This window comes from Eulemur rufifrons, chromosome 6 (assembly GCF_041146395.1).
Source record: "Eulemur rufifrons isolate Redbay chromosome 6, OSU_ERuf_1, whole genome shotgun sequence".
Lineage (NCBI taxonomy): Eukaryota > Metazoa > Chordata > Mammalia > Primates > Lemuridae > Eulemur > Eulemur rufifrons.
In genome coordinates this window covers 16,736,016-16,758,858 of record NC_090988.1, presented here as the reverse complement: position 1 = coordinate 16,758,858, position 22,843 = coordinate 16,736,016, and the positions used below count along the sequence as shown (strand labels likewise).

At 39.1% G+C, this 22,843-nt stretch overlaps 1 protein-coding gene across 12 annotated transcripts in view; it reads right to left on the bottom strand.

Moving 5' to 3' along the window:
- The window catches only part of DDX6 (DEAD-box helicase 6), a 34,794-nt gene extending 13,393 nt beyond the window's left edge, over positions 1 to 21,401 (bottom strand). For 2 of the 12 annotated variants that reach the window (XM_069470812.1, XM_069470819.1), the window contains exons 1-7: positions 20,786 to 20,852; positions 17,555 to 18,028; positions 14,477 to 14,540; positions 12,643 to 12,747; positions 3,589 to 3,718; positions 1,807 to 1,953; positions 446 to 540 (exon numbers count right to left, since the gene is read on the bottom strand). In XM_069470812.1, coding sequence (XP_069326913.1) covers positions 446 to 540; positions 1,807 to 1,953; positions 3,589 to 3,718; positions 12,643 to 12,747; positions 14,477 to 14,540; positions 17,555 to 17,754 — 741 coding nt within the window. In that variant the 5' untranslated portion in view covers positions 17,755 to 18,028; positions 20,786 to 20,852. Of the gene's footprint in view, positions 1 to 445; positions 541 to 1,806; positions 1,954 to 3,588; positions 3,719 to 12,642; positions 12,748 to 14,476; positions 14,541 to 17,554; positions 18,029 to 20,543; positions 20,639 to 20,785; positions 20,853 to 21,280 lie in introns of those variants that run through there. The other 10 variants (XM_069470813.1, XM_069470820.1, XM_069470821.1 and 7 more) reach the window with 8 other exon arrangements.
- Positions 21,402 to 22,843: the final 1,442 nt, after the last annotated feature.

The following is a 22,843-nucleotide window of genomic DNA, read 5'->3' as shown; positions in this document are numbered from 1 at the left end:
AAACAATGCTTAAGGCCTTTGGGTTAATACGTGGTTAAAGAATAGGTATAATCTAACAAGAGCATCCATGGAATCTATCCATATATCCATGTATCTATCCACATAGAGACATTATATGTTTTGTAAAATGTATCACTGAAAAGAGACTTAGAATGAACTTAGCTTTGAATTTATTCAGCAACTCTTCTCCTTGAAAAAATAAAAATAAAACCTAAACTATCTAGCATCCCCAAGAAAAAAACACAAGGCTGAACTCTTACGAGTATCTATCATCTACTGCCTCTGAGGGGTAAAACATGTTTTACAAGCAAATTAATTTAAACTGACTCGTTATATGTTTATTACAAGGTCATAAATACAAACAGCTTTTGTTTTGTTCACTGGCAATTATAAGCAAAGCACGGTAGAGTACAGAACAGTATCTTTCCAAATGAAGACACATTACCTCATCCAGTACTATCATCTGGACATGATCAACTTTTGCTACTCCTTTCTTAATAAGATCCAGGATTCTCCCAGGGGTAGCGATCACCACGTGAACTATGTAAGATTTAGAAAACATATTCTCATTAATTTTAACTTGGGCAAAAAGGATATTGTAAAGGTTTATCATATACAGTCAGGCACCAATTAATGACAGGAGTCCACTCTGAGAAATGCATCGTTAGGAAACACCATAAAGTATACTTATACAAACCTAGACTGTCAGCCTACTCCATCATATAGCTTCATTATAATCTATACATGGTCCATTATTCACCCAAAAGTCATTACGCAGTACATGACCGTTTATCTTTTATCAGAAACACAGTTGTAGAGGTACAAATAATACAAAAAGATACAAAATGTGTTTTAGGATAGAGACTTCCATTTTGCCGCAGGATGGCAAGAGAATACTCATTTGTTTCACTTCTACATTGGGTGGGCTACAGCTTCCCAAATCACCTGCTCCAAACAGGAGGCATACTTTCTTGTCTTAGGACAATGTCCAATGAATAACAGAAGGCCTACCCGGCTTCTGACACAGCAGGTCTAATCTAGAGCCACGGTCTTCAAAAAATTGTTATAAGGATCAAACAAGATAATCACTGTCAAAAACTATGCAGTACAAAGAATGTATCACTTAATCACATGATAATTATATATAAAATTCTGACTAAAATCTATACATAATTTTATATAAGTGATCTCATTCTTCCTGTTATCTTTTTTCACTCAGTGATGTATTATGGAAATCTCTTCATAAAAATGAATATAGATCAGCTTCACTCTTTAACAGCTATATGGAATTCCATTCAGACTATACCCCAGGGTATTTAGCCAACCTCCTCTATTTAGTTGGTCCAATTTTTCAGTACTACAAACCACCCCATAGTACATAACCTTACACATACATCCTTGCATTTTTCCAATTATTTCTTCAGGAAAGATTCTTGAAAACATACATTTGTAATTTTAAAATATACTACCAAATTTTCCACAATACCGACTGTATCAATTTGCGCCCCCATAATGCAAGACAGCCTATTTCTCACATTGACTACTAATATTTAGCATTACCAATTAGATAGGTACAATTAATATTAACTTGCTATTTTCATTTATGTATTTAAAAATTACTAATAAAGTTGAATATCTTTTTCAATTACTATAAATTTGTCTTTTTAAAAATGGTCATTTCCTTAATCCGTTTTTTTACTGCAGTGTTTCTATTCCTTAACTCTTAAAAAAAAGAATTTTTAATAATTTACTGGAATAAACTGTGACTATAACTACAGAGAGCTATTACCTTATATTAATCATTACCTGTGTCATCAAGCCTCATTATGTCATCTCGTAAATTGGTTCCTCCTGTGGTTGCCATCACTTTGGCCCCTCCCATGTGTTTGCTGACCTGGATGCAAATTTGACTGACCTGTAGAGCAAGTTCTCTAGTGGGAACAATCACCATTGCTGGAAAACATCAAGGAACAGAGAAAATAGCAAGGTGGGCAGGGAGAAAGAAAAGAATATTTATATTTAAAGAATTTAAGAAACTACAGATATACTGCCTTTGTAATCTAGATACTAAGATGTACTAAAAAGTTGCATCATTACAGGCCTAACAGATACTATAAAAAGTCAAATGAATAAAACTTTTAAAAGAGAACCTAGTAGTGTTCCAGAATTAGACTTTTGCCTAGCAATACTACTATATAAATATTGAATCTTTCTTAATTACAAACCTTTAAAGGGCTGAGTTGGCAACCATTACCTCAAAGTTTATTAACTTAATATTTCTTTTCTTTTTTTCCTTTTTTTTTTTTGTTGAGACAGAGTCTCACTTTGTTGCCCAGGCTAGAGTGAGTGCCGTGGCGTCAGCTTAGCTCACAGCAACCTCAGACTCCTCGGCTTAAGCGATCCTACTGCCTCAGCCTCCCGAGTAGCTGGGACTACAGGCATGCGCCACTACGCCTGGCTAATTTTTTCTATATAGATTTTTAGTTGTTCATATAATGTCTTTCTATTTTTAGTAGAGATGGGGTCTCGCTCTTGCTCAGGCTGGTCTCGAACTCCTGACCTCGAGCGATCCACCCGCCTCGGCCTCCCAGAGTGCTAGGATTACAGGAGTGAGCCACCTCGCCCGGCCTCTTTCCTTTTTTTTAAAATTTTTGAGGCAGGGTCTTGCTCTGTCATCTGGGCTACAGAGCAGTGGCATGATCATATCTCACTGCAACCTCAAACTTTTGGGCTCAAAGGATCCTCCTGCCTCAGCTTCCCAAGTAGCTGAGACTAACAGGTGTGTGCCACCACACCCAGCTAACTTTATCTATTTTTGGTAGAGATCAGGGTCTTATTCTTGCTTAGGCTGGTCTCAAATTCCTGGCCTCAAGGGATCCTCCTGCCACGGCCCCCCAGAATGCTAGGATTACAGGTGTAAGCCACTGTGCCTGACCTTAACTTAACATTTCTGAGAGTCCTAACTACATCTGACAGATTCACTAGTCTAAACACCCTGGTATGAAACTCCTGTTACTCAGGTTCATTATGCAGAAGTAGAGAGAAACAATAATTATAGATCAAGGAAAACTAAAAAGTTATAAATTCTTTAGAGGTAAAATATTAATTCTATCATCTTATCCTGTGTAGAAACTGTGGAAATGTTTCTTCCCTACCACCTAAGCTCTTAAAATCCCAAAACCATAAGCCTTTAAACAGAAGTTTATGTTTCTACAAGGAATTCTGCTGACCCACATCTGCCAAAAGAAACAATTCAGTTCTATAGTTTATAAGAAGCAATGTCAACTAATTTATCCTCTCATGGATTTAGTTTTCCTATCATTAGAGCGATAATACTTACTTTGCCTGTCTCACTGGAATGTTTCCAAAACAGTATCATGTAAAAGTACTTTGAAAACTAGAAATTGCTTTAGAAAGTTGGGAATCATTTTTACAAGACAATTAGACCAAAAACTACATAAGGAACAGGATTGGGGGTGGGTGGAAGAAATCCAAAGGAAAGAATTAGGCCAAAAACTATGAAAAGACAGAGAATAAAGAATTCCAGATTATGTAAATTATGATTAAACAAACTTTTCTCCAACTAACCTTGTATATTGTCCTTCTTCAGGTCTAGCCGTTCAAGTAAGGGAATGAGGTAGGCACCGCTCTTGCCTGTTCCATTTTTTGCTCTAGCTAAGATATCCCTACCAGATAAAGCAATGGGAATGCTTTCCTCCTAAAAGAGACAAGACAATGCAAAATACTTGTGAATAAAAACAGTATGCAAGAAATTCTGCTCTAAAATACACCTAAGGATACCTCTTTTGGCATTGCTTTGAAGTGTCCTACATTTGCATTTTACATGAATAACAGAGACCCAGGTAAATTAAATTAGCAGAACCAGTCAACATCATCATCATTACAAACCAGTACTTATCAGAACTGTATAAAATCAGAAAAAACAGTACAAACAATTCTCAGGAAAGACTATATATGGTATTTTCCTACCAGGAGCTGGGTGTAATAAGGTAGGGATCCATCCCTCAATAATTCATAATCACAACTTAAAAACTGCACTCTTTGGAATATTATGCAACCATCAGAAAGGAGGCTATGGAGACAATGGGAGATTTAAATGTGTGTGGCATATTAAACTTAAAAAGCTCAATACAAACATATTCACCACAAAATCTGGGGGGGAAAAGCATATGAAAAACCCACAATAAAGCAAAATGGTAACAATGGGGGAAAAAAAGACTATATATGGTGTTTTGAATCTAATAAACCATTTGGTAAAAAACTGTAGCTTAGACACCTTATCTTTGCACAAAACGGGAATAGGCTGGGAACTTTTAACTTCAGGTCCTATACAGCATTTATTTATATATTACATAAACTTCCAATATCTGTGTCTCATAGCCAACTTCTCTGTCTTGAGGTATGCTCTAGTGGAGGGTTAATTCTATTTCAGTTATCTCAATCTATGCTCACATCACTGAGGGTGACTTCTTACTTTCCTATTTCCTTACTTTATGTGTATTTTGCAAATGATAACCATTTTTTTTTCTTTGAGACAGAGTCTTGCTCTGTTGCCCGGGTCAGAGTGTTGTGGCATCAGCCTACCTCACAGCAACCTCAAACTCCTGGGCTCAAGTGATCCTCCTGCCTCAGCCTCCTGGGTAGCTGGGACTGTAGGCATGCGCCACCATGCCCGGCTAACTTTGTCTATATATTTTTAGTTGTCCAGCTAATTTCTATTTTTTTTAGTAGAGACGGGGTCTCACTCTTGCTCAGGCTGGTCTCAAACTCCTGAGCTAAAGCAATCCTCCCGCCTCAGCCTCCCAGAGTGCTAAGATTACAGGCGTGAGCCACCGCGCCTGGCCAATAACATTTCTTATTAACTTAAATTTCCCAGACGATGGCAAAGGATTTCCAAAAGTTACTTAAAATTAAACATACATATACAGAGAAAAATTAAAATAACAGGTACAAACAAGGAGAAAGCAAAACACATAGACAATGCTTAGCTAAAAAATCTCTATAGACAAATAACAGTAAAATGTGGTCCCACAGACACTCTGGTCACTCAATGGGCTCTTAGCTTGACAAAGGTATCAGAATACAATGTACGTCTAGAGAATATTTCATATGAAAAGAACTGAGGTTCCAAACCTCTGAAAATTGTTTTTTAAAAAAGTCTCTATAAATCTCTACTTGAAGGCAAATATTAAGAAAAAAAAAAAAAAACATTCTGCCTAAATTTAACTTTACAGGACAGCTAGCTAGGCAGTATTTGCCTCTCACTTCTAACTCTAAAATCTAATATACTGATCCAATGACATCATTACATTTCAGATACAAAAAGTAACTATCAGGCTCTAAGTGGTTCAAGTTTTACAAATTAGCTCCAAATAGAAAACAGCAGTTCAAATTCAGACTTCTATCAAAGGACAAACAGATCTGCCGGTGTTTGGTGTTAGGATAAATTATTAGGCACTAACCCAAACAAGTAATTTTGAAAGCACATGCTCCAGTTATAAAAGACTAGAAAAGACAATGTCAACAGCTTAGTATAAGCAGCAATGGCAGCAACTTACATCAGATGTATTTAGGCCTGGAAACTACTCTTCACAGATTTTGGAAAAAGAAACCCTTTTTTCCACATAAGGCCTTCCCCTTCTTGTCTTAAAAACTAGAAGCATTTAAGATTTTCTTTTTTAGATGAAAATGCTTTGGAATGTTATAGAAATGTTCATATATTGTTTCAAGGCCTTTACCAAATAAATTCTCGTAAGTAATAAGGTTTTTGTAGTATAAAAGTTTATGTTCTTAATTTGTGATTCCCATGCAATGAGAACAAAGTTAACTATAATTACATGAAAGAACTAAGCACACTTCTGCTCCCAGAGAAGTATTATCATTCCCTGTCACAAAACAAGAGAAAAACGGATTTAGGGCCTTATTTCCCATGGTTTTACTTATGGTGGGTAAATTCTAAAGAAAGACTAAAAGGACGAGGAGTGTGATGGGGACATGAAACTAGCAGTCAAATACCTAGCAAAGAGTTTATTTCACTAATTACTTAAAAGACTCAGAAAAGAAATCAAAGAATTTAGAACCTAGTTCTTGGTTCTAGAGCTTTGAATTTGAAATGGAAATCAACATATCATTTCTTTAATAAAAGGCCAAATATAATTCTATAATATACACCCAATACATTTTACATATCTAAATTCAAAAGGTGACTGTCCACCTGTAAAGGTTATTTTAAAAATGTTAGAGATACTTTTAAAATGCTAATTTTTCTTTAAAAATCTTCCATATAATTTATACTAAAAGGAAAGACTTCCTTTTAACTTCAAAACTATAGAATGCTTCATTAATCGTTATGCAAATTAAAGCATATGCCCTAGAGATGTTAGATTGGTACTGTATTTGTGAAAAGAACTTACTGAATGATTCAGTTTGCTACTTAAAAACATTACATCCTCTTATCATGTGGCAAAATATTACCAGGCCACTGTAAAACAGAATTCCCATACTAATATTTGTTGAGAAAAGAAAGAACTAGAATCTTTAGTCTTAAAAATAAGAGCCATTTTAACAAGCTTTCTTAAAAGCTAAAATTGCTATTCACTGAATAGCACTACACGTGTCCTGTTGACACCGACAAAATAGTGAGGAAAGTCCATTCATCTGTGTGATCTGGATGTTAAAACATAATTATACAATAAATGGCTGAAAATGTTCAACTAGTTTTTCAACTGTTAAAAACAGATGATATGCAATTTTTAATTTCTAAAACTGAAAAATTAGAAAAATAAATGAGGAAACATTCACAATCACCGACATAATTTGCTCCTTCTATACCTGGGCTAATGACCAAAAGTAGTATTTCTAGCACTTTAACACTCTTACTGTATCAACAAGTAATAGGCAGCATTGACTTCCATTTCCCACCATGACACACTTTCTACCTAGAACCCCAATCACAGGGGTAAACAGGTTCCATATGATCATAACATAGCTGCCAGAATAACTGTGAAAATGGTTCAGTGACAATATCATTATCTTGTTCTTACAGCTAGCATTAAACGGTCTGCTTATTATGATGAAACAGCCAAAGAAGAAAACCTTGGCTTTAATCCTTTGATGTAAATCTCTCCCTTCCTACTTTAAGTCAACTCTGTTAATCTTCAGTTGTTCTGGAAGCTCCCATTACTCTCTCATACCTCAGGTTTTCTCTTCTGTGGTGCCAGTAGCCTGTATTTTAACAGACTACTTGCTAATTACTTAGTTCTGTAGCAATTAAAAAAGGTAAGATAGGTGGTATTATCTATCTAACTGCATCAGGTACTTTAAAGTATAAAATTTGTGAATGAAGTGAGGCAAGGCGGAATTAAATTGAGGGTATCTGAATTCCCATTTTTAGTTCGACTTTTGACTGATTTGGATTAAGGCCACTGACTTCTACTCCTTTGCCCTCTTTGACAGGGATTATACCCTACAAAAACTGCTTAAAGATAAAACTTAAAGTACATATGGATAGTCTATAAGTTAAGATACATTTATATTTTGTCACATATTATGGCTATGATGATTAGCAATCAGAGAATTCAACATATCCACTCTACTGGGCACAGTATCCAGACATAGAACTAGTCACAGATCTACACCAATGGAAGATGTGTGGGAGCAATCTGTAATGAGTATATCTGGTTCTAGCCTCTCAATGTAAAACCTCTTTTGAGAGCATAAAATTTTAAGTGCCTAATTCTCCAACAATGTTACAGCCAAACTGTGACTAAATTCCATCTCTCTCTCTCTTTTTTTAAGAGACAGGGTCTCACTCTGTCGCCCAGGGTTGAGTACAGTGGCACAATCATAGCTCACTGCAGCCTCGAATTCCTGGCTCACGCAAGCTTCCTGCCTCAGCCTCCTGCCTCCTGCCTCACCATACTTGGCTAATTTTTTTATGTTTTGTAGAGATGGGGTCTCGCTATGTTCAGGCTGGTCCTGAACTCCTGGCCTCAAGTGATCCTCCTACCTCAGCTCCTAAAGTGCTGGGATTACAGTCATGAGCCACCACGCCTAACTATAAATTCTGTCTCTTAAAAAAAGATTCAAATGCAGAAGACTCACTCATCAAGAAGGCTTTAATATTTGGAAAAAATTGCCAGGATACAACTATAAAACCAAGGCACTACAGAAGACAACAGATACATTTTGGAAAGGAGAAAAGGCAGATAAGAATGGAATGAAGAGTAGAGGGCAGTGCACGAGAGGTTAAATTTTAGTTGGGAATTTGTAAATTTCTTTTTAGTAAAATACTATTTATGGTCTGTTACTCTGAATTATTCTAAGTAAAATATCATCTTGTGATTTCCGTGGATCCTCAAAACAATAGGGAAGAAAAAGGCAAAACAAATGGCAGTCTTAGGTATCTAAAACAGTAATTTATACTTATACAATACATTTATGTTGCTATTTCAAAATACTTTGGTTATACACTACATTTGATCTTCACAATAAAAATCCTGTGAGGGAGATTACTTTAGCTAGATGTCAGACTGGTTAAGTGATTGAGAGTTAACTGCCTATATGCTACATCAACCCTGGCAGTGCAAGTAACAAAGTCAACTTTAAATTTTAATACAAAGTGAGAAATAGGAGTTAGCAAATGTTCATTAATAATTAGTTCTGCCAAATTAACTAATTTCCTTTTTAAATAAAACTACTATATGAAATAACCTGTAACATTTACTGAGTATTTATCATGTACTAGGCACTGTACTACATGTATGCATGATCTCACTTAATCTTCACAACCCTATTGTATACACTATTATTAGGTTGGTGCAAAAGTAACCATGGTTTTAGCATTGTTGAAATTTGCTGTTTGATATTGGAATACATCCTTAAATAAATGTGGTTATGTTACACATCATTTTAATGCACACTTCTTGCTTTATGTTTTTTTGCTAACGACTTACTACTTGCTGTTTATTTTATATTTATTGTAGACTATGGAAATGATGTTAGACAAAAAGCAAATTCAAGTGATTTTCTTATTCGAGTTCAAAATGGGTCCACATTTGGCCCAGGAACTGCTAACGAACATACAGTGCAGTGGTGGTTCAAGAAGTTTTGCAAAGGAGACGAGAACTTTGAAGATGAGGAGTATAGTGGCAGGCCATCAGAAGTTGACAATAACCAATTAAGACCAATCGTCAAAGCTGATCCTCTTACAACTACATAAGAAGCTGCCGAAGAACTCAACATCGACCATTCTATGGTCCTTCAGCATTTGAAGCAAATTGGAAAAGTGAACAAAATTGTTAAATAGGTGCCTCGTGAGCTGACCAAAAATAAAAAAAAAAATCATCATTTTGAAGTGTCATCTTCTCTTCTTGTACACAACAAGGAACCATATCTCAATCAGATTGTGACGTTCGACAAAAAGTGGATTTCATCTGACAACCGGCGATGACCAGCTCAGTGGCTGGACCGAGAAGATGCTCCAAAGCACTTCCCAAAGAAATATTTGCACCAAAAAAAGGTCATGGTCACTGTTTGGTGGTCTGCTGCCGGTCTGATCCACTACAGCTTTCTGAATCCCTGCGAAACTATTCCATCTGAGAAGTATGCTCAGCAAATTGATGAGATGCACCAAAAACTGCAACACCTGCAGCCAGCATTGGTCAACAGAAAGGGCCCAATTCTCCATGACAATGCCCAACCACACGTTGCAAAACTAACACTTCAAAAGTTGAATGCATTGGGCTACAAAGTTTTGCCTTATCTGCCATATTCACCTGACCTCTCGCCAACTGACTACCACTTCTTCAAGCATCTCCACAACTTTTTGCAGGGAAAACGTTTCCAAAACCAGCAGGACGCAGAAAATGCTTTCCAAGAGTTCATGGAATCCCAAAGCAGATTTTTATGCTACAAGAATAAACAAACTTATTTCTGTTGGCAAAAATGTGTTGATTGTAATGGTTCCTATTTTGATTAATAAAGCCGTGTTTGAGCCTAGTTATAATAATTTAAAATTCATGGTCCAGGCCGGGCGCAGTGGCTCACACCTGTAATCCTCACACTCTGGGAGGCCGAGGTGGGAGGATCACTCGAGGTCAGGAGTTCAAGACCAGACTGAGCAAGAGCAAGACCCCATCTTTACAAAAAAAAAAAAAAAAAAAAGGAATAAATTAACCGGACAACTAAAAATATATAGAAAAAGTCAGCCAGGCATGGTGGTGCATGCCTGTAGTCCCAGCTACTCGGGAGGCTGAGGCAGTAGGATTGCTGGAGCCCAGGAGTTTCAGGTTGCTGTGAGCTAGGCTGATGCCACAGCACTCTAGCTTGGGCAACAGAGTGAGACTCTGTCTTAAAAAAAAAAAAAAAAAAAATTCATGGTCCAAAACCACAATTACTTTTACATTAACTTAATACCTCAATTGTGTAGGTCAGGAATCCAAGGCTTACAGAGATCCCAAATAACCAACTTATGAAGGAGTAGAGCTGGGATTCAACCTGAGCAGTTCCCTAGACCAAGTTTACCTATAAAGTAGGTTATCTTAATTTCATCAGACCATTCTAAATAAGCAGACACTGTGCTAGTCACTGGAGATAAAAGTTGAACGACAAAGTCCATACGGTAAAAGAGCTTTTGTTAATACTTCTTTACTCATGTAGATAAAATGGATTAACATGAACTACATCAAAGTAGATTCCCAGATATTTCTCATATTTATACCCAATATGCCTATCTGATAATGCAAACCCTTGTCTTGATGCTTTCTCCAGCCAAAAGTATACTCTCACTTCTGGGCAATCACTATCCCAGTTTTCTCTTCTTACAACACGGATCACTTCTTCCAGACTGTCCCATCTTCCCCAATGGCTACATACAAATGCCTTCTCCACTACAAAGGCATCCATCATAATGTATAGAAATTATTTGTACAATTACTGTCCTTTCCAACAAACTGTAGGACAGGACCCTTATCTGTCTTGTTCATTACAGAATCTCAATGTCTATACTAGGTCACTCAATACATGTTTGCTCTATGAAAAAGTACTCGGTGATATCAGAATGTTTGTTTATACCATGGCTGGGATTCAACAGTTTCATCAACTTAAACAATTATCAAACTGGCATATGTATAACATGTGTTTATATATACATGTATATGTATGTATGCATGTGTGTGTGTATCTATACATATGCATTTATTTCTTGCTCTTTCCACTGAAAGGGCCAGGGAGAGAAATAGCAAACTCAGTATCTAATGCCTGGGTTTTGGTCCCTAACACTACTCCCCACTAAAAGGAATCAGGGGCTCATTAAATTCCAAGGCTGGGGCAGGGTAGGTATAAGATAAGCCTGGTGAGTGCGATTTGCACCGTCTAGGGGATGAACACGCTTGAAGCTCTGATTGGGGGTGGTGGCAGGGGGGCAAGGGCAATATACATAACCAAAACTTTTGTGCCCCCATAATATGCTGAAATAAGTAAATAAATAAATAAAAGTTTTCCAATCTGGGGGGGAAAAAAAAAAAGATAAGCCTAGCATCATGTTATGCCAAAAAGTAAGAAAGTGCTCAAGAAAAACGAAGAGGACACATCACAAAAACACAGGAACCAGCTTGAAGGAGTTTACACTGGCCAAATCTTGTATAATTTTACCACAATAAACACCATTTAAAAAAAAAAAAAAAAGAAATTCATAAATCCACACTCAGATGAGAATAAGGAGGCTATAAGGTTCTTCTTTATAAGGGCCAAATGAGGAGGGAGTGCTACAGCTGGAAACTCATCATAATCCATCAGAGTAAAGATGAGAGCAAGCAAAAATCATCAATGGATACTAACACTAGGGGACAATTTTGATGAAGAGCAGGATATTTACATGGTCTTAAAATGCTCCCGAGACTGCTTATCAGTTTCAAGAGGACGGAAAAAGCAGTTAATTATACAGTAGAAAAATCAGACAATACCTTGACAGGGTAATCAAAATTAACAGCACCACTGAGGAATAGAGGACATTATATATGCCTTCAAATGTGATACCCTGAGAAGGCCGTAACATGACTTCAGCAGTATCCTGGCTGAGAAGCATAACTTGAAACTAAGTACTTGGGAAAGTCAGACAAACCCAAAATGAGAAATGTTCTATCAAAAAGAGGAGGAGCTATATTTTTAATATGTCAATGTCATAAAAGAAAAAAAAAAGATTAGGGAAATGCTCATGATTGAAAGAGGTTCAAAAGACGTAATAACTACATGTCAATACCTGACCCTAGACTGGATCCTGCATAGAAGGGGGAAAAAACTGGCTCAAAGGCCATTTTTGGGTCAATTAATAATTAGAACACAAATTATACATGAGACAGAAGTATTAACAATGTTAAATTGATTGAAAATGACTACTGTGGTTAAAGAAGAGAATATCCCTATTCTTAGGAAATGCACATTGAAATATTTAGAGGTAAAAAGCCATGCTTTTGTAATTTACCCATAAGAAGTTCAGAAAAATAGTATGTATACATGAAAGAGAAATGCTGGTTCACTGTACCACCCCCACAGAGCAAAAAGGAAAGTATGTAATGTTTGACACATAAACTTATATATCTGATAAAAAGAGTGGGAACATACCTGAATAGGAGATGGCTTTTCCCAGCCCATTTCAAAAATTCCCATCAGTAACTCCCGTTTCAAACAGTAATCTTCAAACTCATTTCCTTTTGTGGAGGTCACATCCTACTCAAACAAACCAAAGAATAAAAAAAAAAAAGCATGGTAGTTAGCATGCTCAATAAAATTTGTCTGGGAGACTTTAATTCTTTACCTACCCAATCTTAATATAAATGTATGCAGATTGTTTTAATCTATATTTCAGCTTTCCCTGGAGAATAACCACTCTCCCTTCAACATACTATTCTCCACTAAAAGGAATCAGGGCTCATTAGATTTCAAGGCTGGGGCAGGGTAGGTGTAAGATAAGCCGGACATCATGTTATGCCAAAAATTAAGAAAGTGCTCAAGAAAAATGAAGAGGACACATCACAAAAACACAGGAACCAGCTTGAAGGAGTTTACACTGGCCAAATATGGTACAATTTGAGCACAAGCCATTTTAAAAACTATGTTTTGGAGAAAGGCTACCCTGCTCACAGTCTTCTAAGGTCTGGTGAAATACTGTTATTTCTACAAAAGTATCATGCCACAAATTGCAAATCATAAGATATAGAGTCAAACCCTAGCTCCACCATTCATTAGCTACAAATATCCTTGGCTAAATCATTATTTCTCAGGCTTAGCACTATTGCCATTTTGGGCCAGAAAATTAACCAAAATGTCTCTAGCTATTGCTAAATGTCCCTGGAGGACAAAATCATCCCTGGTTGAGAACACTGGGCTGAGGAAACTTACTTCTCTGAACTTTCATTGTCTCATCCACAAAATGGGGATAATATCTAGCTTGAATATCTACCTTACTGGCTTGCTGGGAGCAAAAGAAATTGAGAAAATGCCTTGAAAATTATTAAAGTATTCCATTTACACATTACTTAATATAGGCACACTTATGATATATACCTCCACCAAAGAATGGAGGAAAATTCTGGCAATCTAAGATACCTGACCTACATAATTTCAATGATTTTAACTTACTTAAGAGTAAACAGCCAGCCTGAGCAAGAGCGAGACCCCATCTCTACTAAAAATAGAAATAAATTATCTGGACAACTAAAAATACACAGAAAAAAATTAGCTCAAAAAAAAAAAAAAAAGTAAAATAAGTAACTACAGTTGACCCCTGAACAACTATGTAGATCCACTTATACACAGAGTTTTTGTTTTTGTTTTTTTTTTCCCAATAAATACAATGCACCCTCTAAGTCTGTGGGTTCCACACCTGAATCAAAACCAAATGAGGCCCGGGCATGATGGCTCACACCTGTAATCCTGGCATTCTAGGAGGCCAAGGCGGCCAAGGTGAGAGGATCACTTGAGCTCAGGAGTTTGAGACCAGCCTGAGCAAGAGTGAGATGCCGTCTCTACTAAAAATAAAAAAATTAGCCCAGTGTTGTGGTGCATGCCTGTAGTCCCAGCTACTTGGGAGGCTGAGGCAGGAGGATCACTTGAGCCTGGGAGTTGGAGGTTGCTGTGAGCTAAGCTGACACCAAGGCACTCTACTCAGGACAACAGAGTGAGACTCTTGTTTCAAAAAAAAAAAAAAAAACCCACCAAATGAGGATAGAAAATACAGTACTGGCAGGATGTAAACCGACAAGGATACAGAAGGCCAACTTTTCCTATAAATGGGTTCAGCAGGAGGGACTTTAGGACTTGAGGATACAATGATACTTCTGGTTTCTGCAGGGAGGGGAAGTGGAAGCGAGTCCTCGAACCAATCCCCTGCAGATACTGAGAGATTATTGCTTCACTTTGAGAGCTTCCCCATTATACAATTATACAACCAACTCACCGAAGTTTTGATTCTTAGATCCTTTGGAGGGAGTTTTAAAGTCTTTTTCCAGTCATCACCAGGTCTAGAAAGAATATAGTAAATTTGAAGTATTCATTGCATCCTACTTAATAAAAAGATGACTCATCTCAATTATAATTCATTTCTAAATATCACAGTAAGTTTAATATATTGCCATTTACATAAGAATATAGTTAACAAGACAGTTAAACAACTTTAGACATAAAGAGTAACAATCTAAGGAGGATCAAAAACCACGAACAGGAAGGATTAAGGAATCTATACCCTTAAGAGAAGCAGTGTAGTAAACAGTGCAACTGTTGTAAAAACATGTCTTGTTTGACTAACAAAGTGTGTGCTTTAATTTAAATTAGTTGCCAACATTTAAAAATCACGACATTTCACATAAACATTCAGATTCTGGCTTTTCTTGAAATACTGGGAGCTTTAGCAACACTGTTCCAGATTTCTGCATGACAACAGCTTGGTAGCGACTTAGTAATTAAGAGTTTAAAATTAAGCAGCTGCCCCCTTTAGGCAGGACAAGTACCCTCTAATTTGACACAGTCCCCTGCAGGCATCTGAATTTGTGACTTGTAGTGGTAGTTAAAACCATCGCCTCTGAAATTTCAGACCTGAGTTAAAGTCCCAACTCTACTTACTAATTTTGTGACTTGCTCCAGTTACTTCTCTAAACCTCTATTCCTTCATATATAAAATGGGTTAACAATTCTATCAAATATTTACGTAAAGCACTCAGCACAGCACCTGGCAAAATTAACTCAACATTAGCGCTTAATGAACATCTCTCTTAATCTTTCTTACTGGAGACGCTTGAAACCATGAAAGAATAAAAACAAGGAAAATATAAATAAATAAAAAATAAATTTCTCTTTTTTCATCAGGTAAAAACCTCAAACAATAAAATAAATACTCAAAAGCAACTAATAAAAAAAGATCATCAGGAAACATTTGTAGACAATGCTTTCAACTGTGTCATCTTTAAAATAACATCTTCACTGATTTCACTGTAGCTCTTCTTACATAACCAGAGTCTCCAAAACCGCTCAAAGGCTTGATTTCAAAATGTTCATAGCACTTATTTTACTTAAAGCTAGGTTCCACATAATGCAAATATTCTAACAGTTAACTCTTTGCTACCAATTCCAAGGCCACTTTCATCTCAGCCTGAAGCATCAAGTTTCTGACTACAAATGTCATTTTAACATCCTAGGTCAGCTTGCCAGACTGTCAAATTCAACAAATCATGAATAATAACGCACAAGACACAATACAACCTGCCCACAAGGAATTTATAATGAGGTAAAAAAACTACTTAAAATGATAAAGTAAGTGATAGAGATAAATATTAAAAGAGTTCTGAGACAGTTTGATAGGATCTAGACAGCTTCATGGAAGAATGGCATATAAACAGATCTGAAGAACTGACAGAACTTAAAAGAAACCATTAATCTTAGGAAAAGCAAAAAAGAAAAAGCAAAACCCACCGTTACCTCAAATCAGAATTTTTCAAACAGAAAATACTCCCATAATGAAGTAACACAAGTTTGTATATTTCAATCCTTAAGAATTAAAAATATACTGCCAACTTGTTTGAGTGACAAAAAAAGAATTAAAATAGCCCAATTTTGCTACTCTATTTATTTTTGTCAAGACAAACTACAATTTAGAAAATATCCTTAATTTCTATACCAACTAAACCATTTGCCTTAAAAATAATAGAATTTGCACTAATGCCAGTTCTCCCAGTGACCAAACTAATTCTGTTGGGAATTAATTCTCACAGGTCACTCCTGAACCTAATAGCAGTAATCATCTATCATATTCTGGTAGCTTGTAAGGGCTATTTTTCTCTAGGAAGTGAAAAGATCTAAGTTGTAATAAAACATACACTTCAGTAAACCACAGTATTATCACCTTACAAAGATTTCTAGAGGTTAAATCATTTTCTATGGCTAGTTCTTAACAAAAGCCAAACCTAAATTGGGGTCAAGAGTCTTAAATGTCAATTTCCTATAAATGAACTAATAAGTTACCATTCAAATACTGTAATTTAAAGTCTGCACTTATAGATGACAAATAGCCTACACACTTTCAGCTTCAAAAAAAAAATACTCTGGAGTAGGAAGAGCCTCTTAAATTTTGGAATTAACAAAGGGTTTTGGGACTACGCAGAAATGTGTCTAAGAGTTCAAGATCCTGAGTTCCTTATGATTTACTTCCGTGTGTAAAATGAGGAAAAAGCTTTTTTAAAAAAGTAAAAAAGCAATTTTCCATAAACTGAACAAAGTTATGGGTAAACTTCTGATGAGTGAATATCCTCAAACTATTCTGGGTAAGTCTTTAAAGACTCTGAAGATTCGACTGAGTCTTTAAATTTAAAATTTGAGATTGAGGCTGGGTGAGGTGGCTCACGCCTGTATTCCTAGCACTCTGGGAGGCTGAGGCAGGAGTATCGCTTGAAGTCAGGAAACCCAGTCTCCACTAAAAATAGAAAAAAATAGCCGGGTGTGGTGGCATGTGCCTCTATAGTCCCAGCAACTCGAAAGGCTGAGGCAGAAGGGTCACTTGAGCCCAGAGTCTGAGGCTGCAGTGAGCTATTATGATGCCACTGCACTCTAGCCAGGGCTACAGAGCAGGACTCTGACTCAAAAAAAAAAAAAAAAGGCTTTAACTGCCATTTTAACTAGGGTAAGGTATAGTTACAGTACTAGGGAAAACTTTATTGCCAAAAACAAAATGAATCTGATCATTTCATTAATGTATACACTCAGGTAGTAACTTCTACAGTGAGCTAATTACAAATGGAAGAAATGTTTCAAAAAATAATCTACATAAAACTGATATATACCATCTGTGCCTATGTTCATTACTTGTTGAATGAATTATGGCATAAATACATTAGTTTATTGCAAATACCTACTGACCATAAAACAAAGTCATCTGTCCTCTATTTGCAATCAAAATGGTTAAACTAAGGTATACATAAAGCAGTCAACAATAAAGTAACAAAAATTTCCTTGGTTCCCCAAATGTGTTGTTTATTCTAACACTTACTTAATAGTGGTGGTCATACTCTGTGCTTGCTGCTGAGTGCCATTATTGATTGTGTTGGTGTTTTTCAGCTGGTTCATCTGTTGCTGTGTCTGCGTGCCCCCTCCTCCGGGGCCACCACTGGGTTTCACAGGGCCCCTCAGCTGACCATTTTGACTGGACAGACCCATTATAACAGGGTTCTCTGTTCTGGCCGTGCTCATGCTGTGTTAACTGCAAAGGTGTCTCTTTCAAACTTCAAAACTTTTGAAAGTCAGTAGAGAAACTGTAATAACAGTTTATTAGGCTCTCCAAAACGAAGAGATAAATATAAGTCTTGCTCAATATATGAGTCCTTTATTGCAATGCAGGCAAGCACCTGTAAGTCTCTGAACGGTAAGCAGCAGTAGTAACTTGCTCTCATGCACCGAATCAACTTTTTATTTTTAAAAAGCCCTCTATCAAACTTGAATTATATCTGAATTCACTCACTTCAATCTGAAACAAACAAACAAAAAAAAACAAATTAGCAAATACAAGAAAGTTAGAGAAAAACTTTTTTGTTTACCCTATAAAAGAATACTTTTAGAACTGTCATCTTATAAATTAAAGAATTTGGTGGGAAAAAAGAGTTAAGAATACAGCTACACTTAGACCAAATCACTAGTGAAGCTAGGAAAGACATGATGAACTGCTTCAAAAAGAAACCTACAGTGAAAACAATCTCAAACATTTAAAACTGTGAGTTCAAAGTAGCCCAGAGATTGGGCAGAAAAACACTGATTAAATTAGCATTAGTTGTCAAATGACAATCTCTTCCCTTCAGTTTCCTCCCTGATGAATTCTCTGAAAGTCTCTGACATCTCTAAAAGTCAATGATTCATTATACTTAATTGCATTACAACCCAGTGAAGTATCACATAATTTACTTAAAGTAAACGCAGATTTGAACAAGACAATTCATTAATTTTGTTTTCCATTTCTGGGTGCAACTGAGAGTCCTTGAAGAGTTAAGTGAGCTTTTGACTTGAACTTTACACTTCCAGAAAAAAAACTTTTGTGCTCTTATGAATTTCAACTACAAAAGTTAAACTTTATGAAGAAAAATGTATTTTTCCCCCTTGCTTTTTCCTTTAAACAATAAACGAAGCAGTCAAGGGATATGGACACATCCACATGTTAAAATCTTTTGCTTCAAAAACAGCCAAACAGCCACACAAATATTTAGCTACCTTAAAATGTGAATACCAAAAACTATTAGATACCTTTCAATATAAAAATTTCTCAAAAATGTATCCTAGTTTAAAAGAGCATTATTTAAACACACACACACACACACAAAATTTCCTGTGTTAGAAAATCTGTGAAAGACCAACACACTAGTAATTTTAGTAAAACTTTCCAAGAAACCCAAAGTATCAAATCTAATAAAAACTGGTCAACCTCCATTTTTAAATTGTTCCCTAAATGGAAATCTTATTAAAAATTTTTCAAATTTAGTAAATACAAACTTAAAATACAAACATGAGAAAACAAAGCACTGTTGGCTTTTTATTTTTTAAACATCTTAATTTCTTACCAAAAAAACAATAGCTTATCAGTGCTTATTATTTTTGCCACACAAGTCAGCATCTCAGACTCAAAATTTTAAAGTCAATTAGAAAATGCTCATGTCTTCCTTTAACAAAAAAAAAAAACTGAACAAGTTGCTCACAAGCAAATCCTAATTATCACATACACAAAGCTGTTTATTTTGAAGTCTTCCTGACTCTGACCGACCTCTTAAGCAGATATGGTCAACAGCTACTTCCCTGTATTGACAGGTTTATATTATGATCAACAATATCATGGAGTTCACACAGGGAGAATTATGTTTGCAAACCACTAGAGGATGAAAAGTGCAACCTCTAAAGACTGAACGACATCATCATGTCTGTCCATCACGCACAGTTAAGACCTCCTATCTCCGTAAACCCAAAATGAGACGGACGATGTGGTAACTGCACCCTTCTTAAACTGAAACCTGCACTGCAGCGTTCTGTCTCAGAGAAGGAAATATTCCTCCTACCCCTTCCCAATTTAGATTTGCAAGTTATATTTCTACATTAAAAAAAAAAAAACCCGAAGAAACGTAGTTGGGAGGAGCCCCTGGCTGAGTTAATTACAGCACTTCCCAGATCGTAGTTAGCAATTGACAGTTTCACACCCAAAACACTATCGTCATCGCCAACAAGAGCTTTTGTTTGCAGATGCAGCGCAGTTTCCCTAAGCTTTGGCTGCAAGTTGGAGTGCCCCGGTTTTATTGTGAAGGGAAAAGGGGACCGTGGAAGAGAAAAGAGAGTGAGAGATAAGGGAAAGAGACAAGCCAATGATTGGAGCCCACTGACTGTGGGGGCCCCCCCCAACCACACACAAGCCAGCTCCCCCTGACCATAAACACAAAAGGGCTGGGGCCCTGCAATCCTATCTGCGCAACAAGAGCCCGGGGCCAGGTCTTCCGGTAGGAAACAATAGGAACTGCCTCCCCCCCCCCCCATAAGGCCCCGAAGGTACTACCCCAACCCAGAAATCCCCTCTTTTCCTCCACAAGTCTAGGACTCTATACCCTCGTTATCGACCTACAAGGCCTACTGCAATCAAGCAACTGCCGGCCCTCTCCTAAACCGAGCCCTCCAATACAGCATATCCCTGCCGCCCCCTATAGGGCCGCCTCGTACCCTATAACCTCCACCACCATCTCCCTCAGTCCTTGCCGCCTGCCTTGGCCCCATATTCCCTCATCTTCTATAAAACTCCTCCGAGCACTTGGCCCACTCCTCCTCCCGACCCCGCCGCGCACCACATTCCTGTATTCGACTCCTCTCCGACGCTCGTACCCCACACAGCTGCCGCCCGCCTTCCTCCTCAGGCCGGGGCCAGGCCTTAGGCCTCCGCCCCAGAGCGCCCTCCACGCCGGCCCGAGGGGCTCCCCTCAACCCCCACGGCACCGCCGACCTCGACCCCACCACCTCACCCCACGCCCCGCAGCTTCGGCCCGACTCCTACCACCGAGGCCACTCCGCTCGGCACCCTCGGTCCTTTATTGTTGACTCGAAGCTCCCAAAATGGCGGCGGCTCCTTCCTCCTCAGAAACCTCCGCCCGCCCCCACCCGGCCCAGTCGCTGCGGCCGCCTCCAGCCCCCGCCCCCGCCCCGCTCCGGGGGCCACGCTGCCTAGTCGCTCGCGCCGCCGGCTCCCGGAGCTGTCCGGCCCTACCTCCTCCGCTGCCCGCTCGCATGGCGCCGCCGAAGTCGCCGCCGGGCTGAGCTTACTCGGCTCCTCTGCCCCCTCCCTCGCTTGCCCGCCCGCTGCCTCCTCCCTCTTTCACTGCCTCTCCGCATGGCGGCGGCCGCGGCTCCTCCTCCACTCAAGATGGCGAGAGCTCGGCCGCTGCGTCCGCCTCGGCATCACGGCAGGGGAAAGCAGGGCCGCGGAAGCCCGCGGAGGAGAAAATGGGGGGCCGTTCTCTCACTAACGAGAGAAAAATTCAAGGGGGAAATTCGGGTTCCTTTCTGAAGGGACAGGAGGGCTGCATTTTCCTCAACGGAGGAGAAATGATGGGGAAATGGTGGCTGGCAAGAGTCGCCCTGCCTTCGCCCCTCCACAGTGAAAACCGGGGGTTGAGACCAGAGGAGGATCTACTTATTTCTGTTCGAGGGCACGTTCTGAGAACTGCCCGGTTGGGCAGCTGCTCGGGGACAGGAAGCTGACCTGACTTCTCCCGTGGCCCAGGGAGGATGCTGCCGGGCCGAGGGGGCCGCGTCCGAGGCCCCCAGGGCGCGCCTCCATCCAGGAACGCGCGGAACTAGTGGTCCCGGGACGCCGGCGCGCGACGGAGTGCGGGGGCCGGAAGGGGGCCTGGCCGGGACCGACGGCGCACCCAGAGGGAGGGGAGGACTCCGCAGAGCTCGCGGGGGGCGCTGCGGGGGGGCCGTGAGGGCGCGCCGGGGGAAACCTGAGGGGAAAGGGACCGGGCCGTGAGGGTGGCCTGAGGGGAACTGCTCCGGAGCCCTCGGGGCTGGGGGTGCTGCGCAGGGGCAGGGGGAGGCTGCGGGGTCCCAAGTCGAGGGGGTGGGCCAGTGGGAGGGGGTTGGGAGGCGAGACCAGGCTGTGAGGGCGGGGGCCGGGCCTCCCCCTAAGCGGGTAAGCTGCCGAGGACTCAGTTGTAACTGAAATAAATAGTTCTGTAAGGAAGTGGGGAACCGAAGGCAGAGGGTGATTCTTTCTGCTGCCTGACCCTCAGTATAAAGATATTTATGCATGTGTTCCCATAATTACCTTTCAGATCCTAATGTCTCTGTTTATCCTTAACAGAAATAGAACTGCTGTCTCTTTCCAAGTAAAACAAAAATTAGGAACTAAAACATAACTAGGTCAAGGGAAAATGAAAACCTGGGTCTCACCCAGCTGAGACTGAATGTACAACAGGCAATGGTCAAACCTATGTGATAGTGGAACTCTCCTACCCATGACCTCTGGAGCAGTCAGCCCATCATGGTGAGGACTTGGTTATTAACTGGCAACTTCCTTACTTTTTGCCGCTGCTTCCAGCTCAGGACCAATCAGAGAAAGCCAAATATGCTCCCCAAACCAATCACACAAGATGCCTGGCTTCTAGTTAGCCCTTCTCCAGCTTCCCGGTGCCAACAACCTCCAATCAGGGCAGACCTGAAGTTTCCCCCCTTTTTTGCTATGAAGCTTCTTGAAGTTTCCTCTGCCTGCCTATGAGTCTCTACCAAACTGATAGATGGTGGCTGACTCCCTTGCTATAGCAAGCTCTGAATAAGTAACCTGTTCTCATTTGGTGATCTGTTTGTTTCTACACAGCCAATGGGCAGGTGGTGAATAGTCAAAAGACTCTTCTTGAGATTAAAAAGAAAGTTCTTAAATTTTTTTAAATTAATAACATGGCATCTCCCACCCAGATTTTATTTTATATTTATATATTTTTTTAATTGGTAAGGGTACATAATAGTTGTATATCCCGCCCAGATTTTAAAATGCCTGCTTATGGGAGGAATAGCCTTGTACCTTGTGGCCACCCCAGAGAAAAGATGACTAAGTGATTTCTTAATAAAATGATCATGTATGAAGCCTTGTTTGCCCCATTATCTTTCCAAGCAGCAGGAATCTGAAGTGGGGGGCAAGAAGTGAGTGGGAGGAAAAGGAGTCTAAGGATTTGAAACAGGCTACTGCCTGGTGAGGTCTCTTTCCTAGACCACTCAAGAAATGGGACCAAGCAAAGGAAAGGGGTTCACATCCAGAAATAAACTG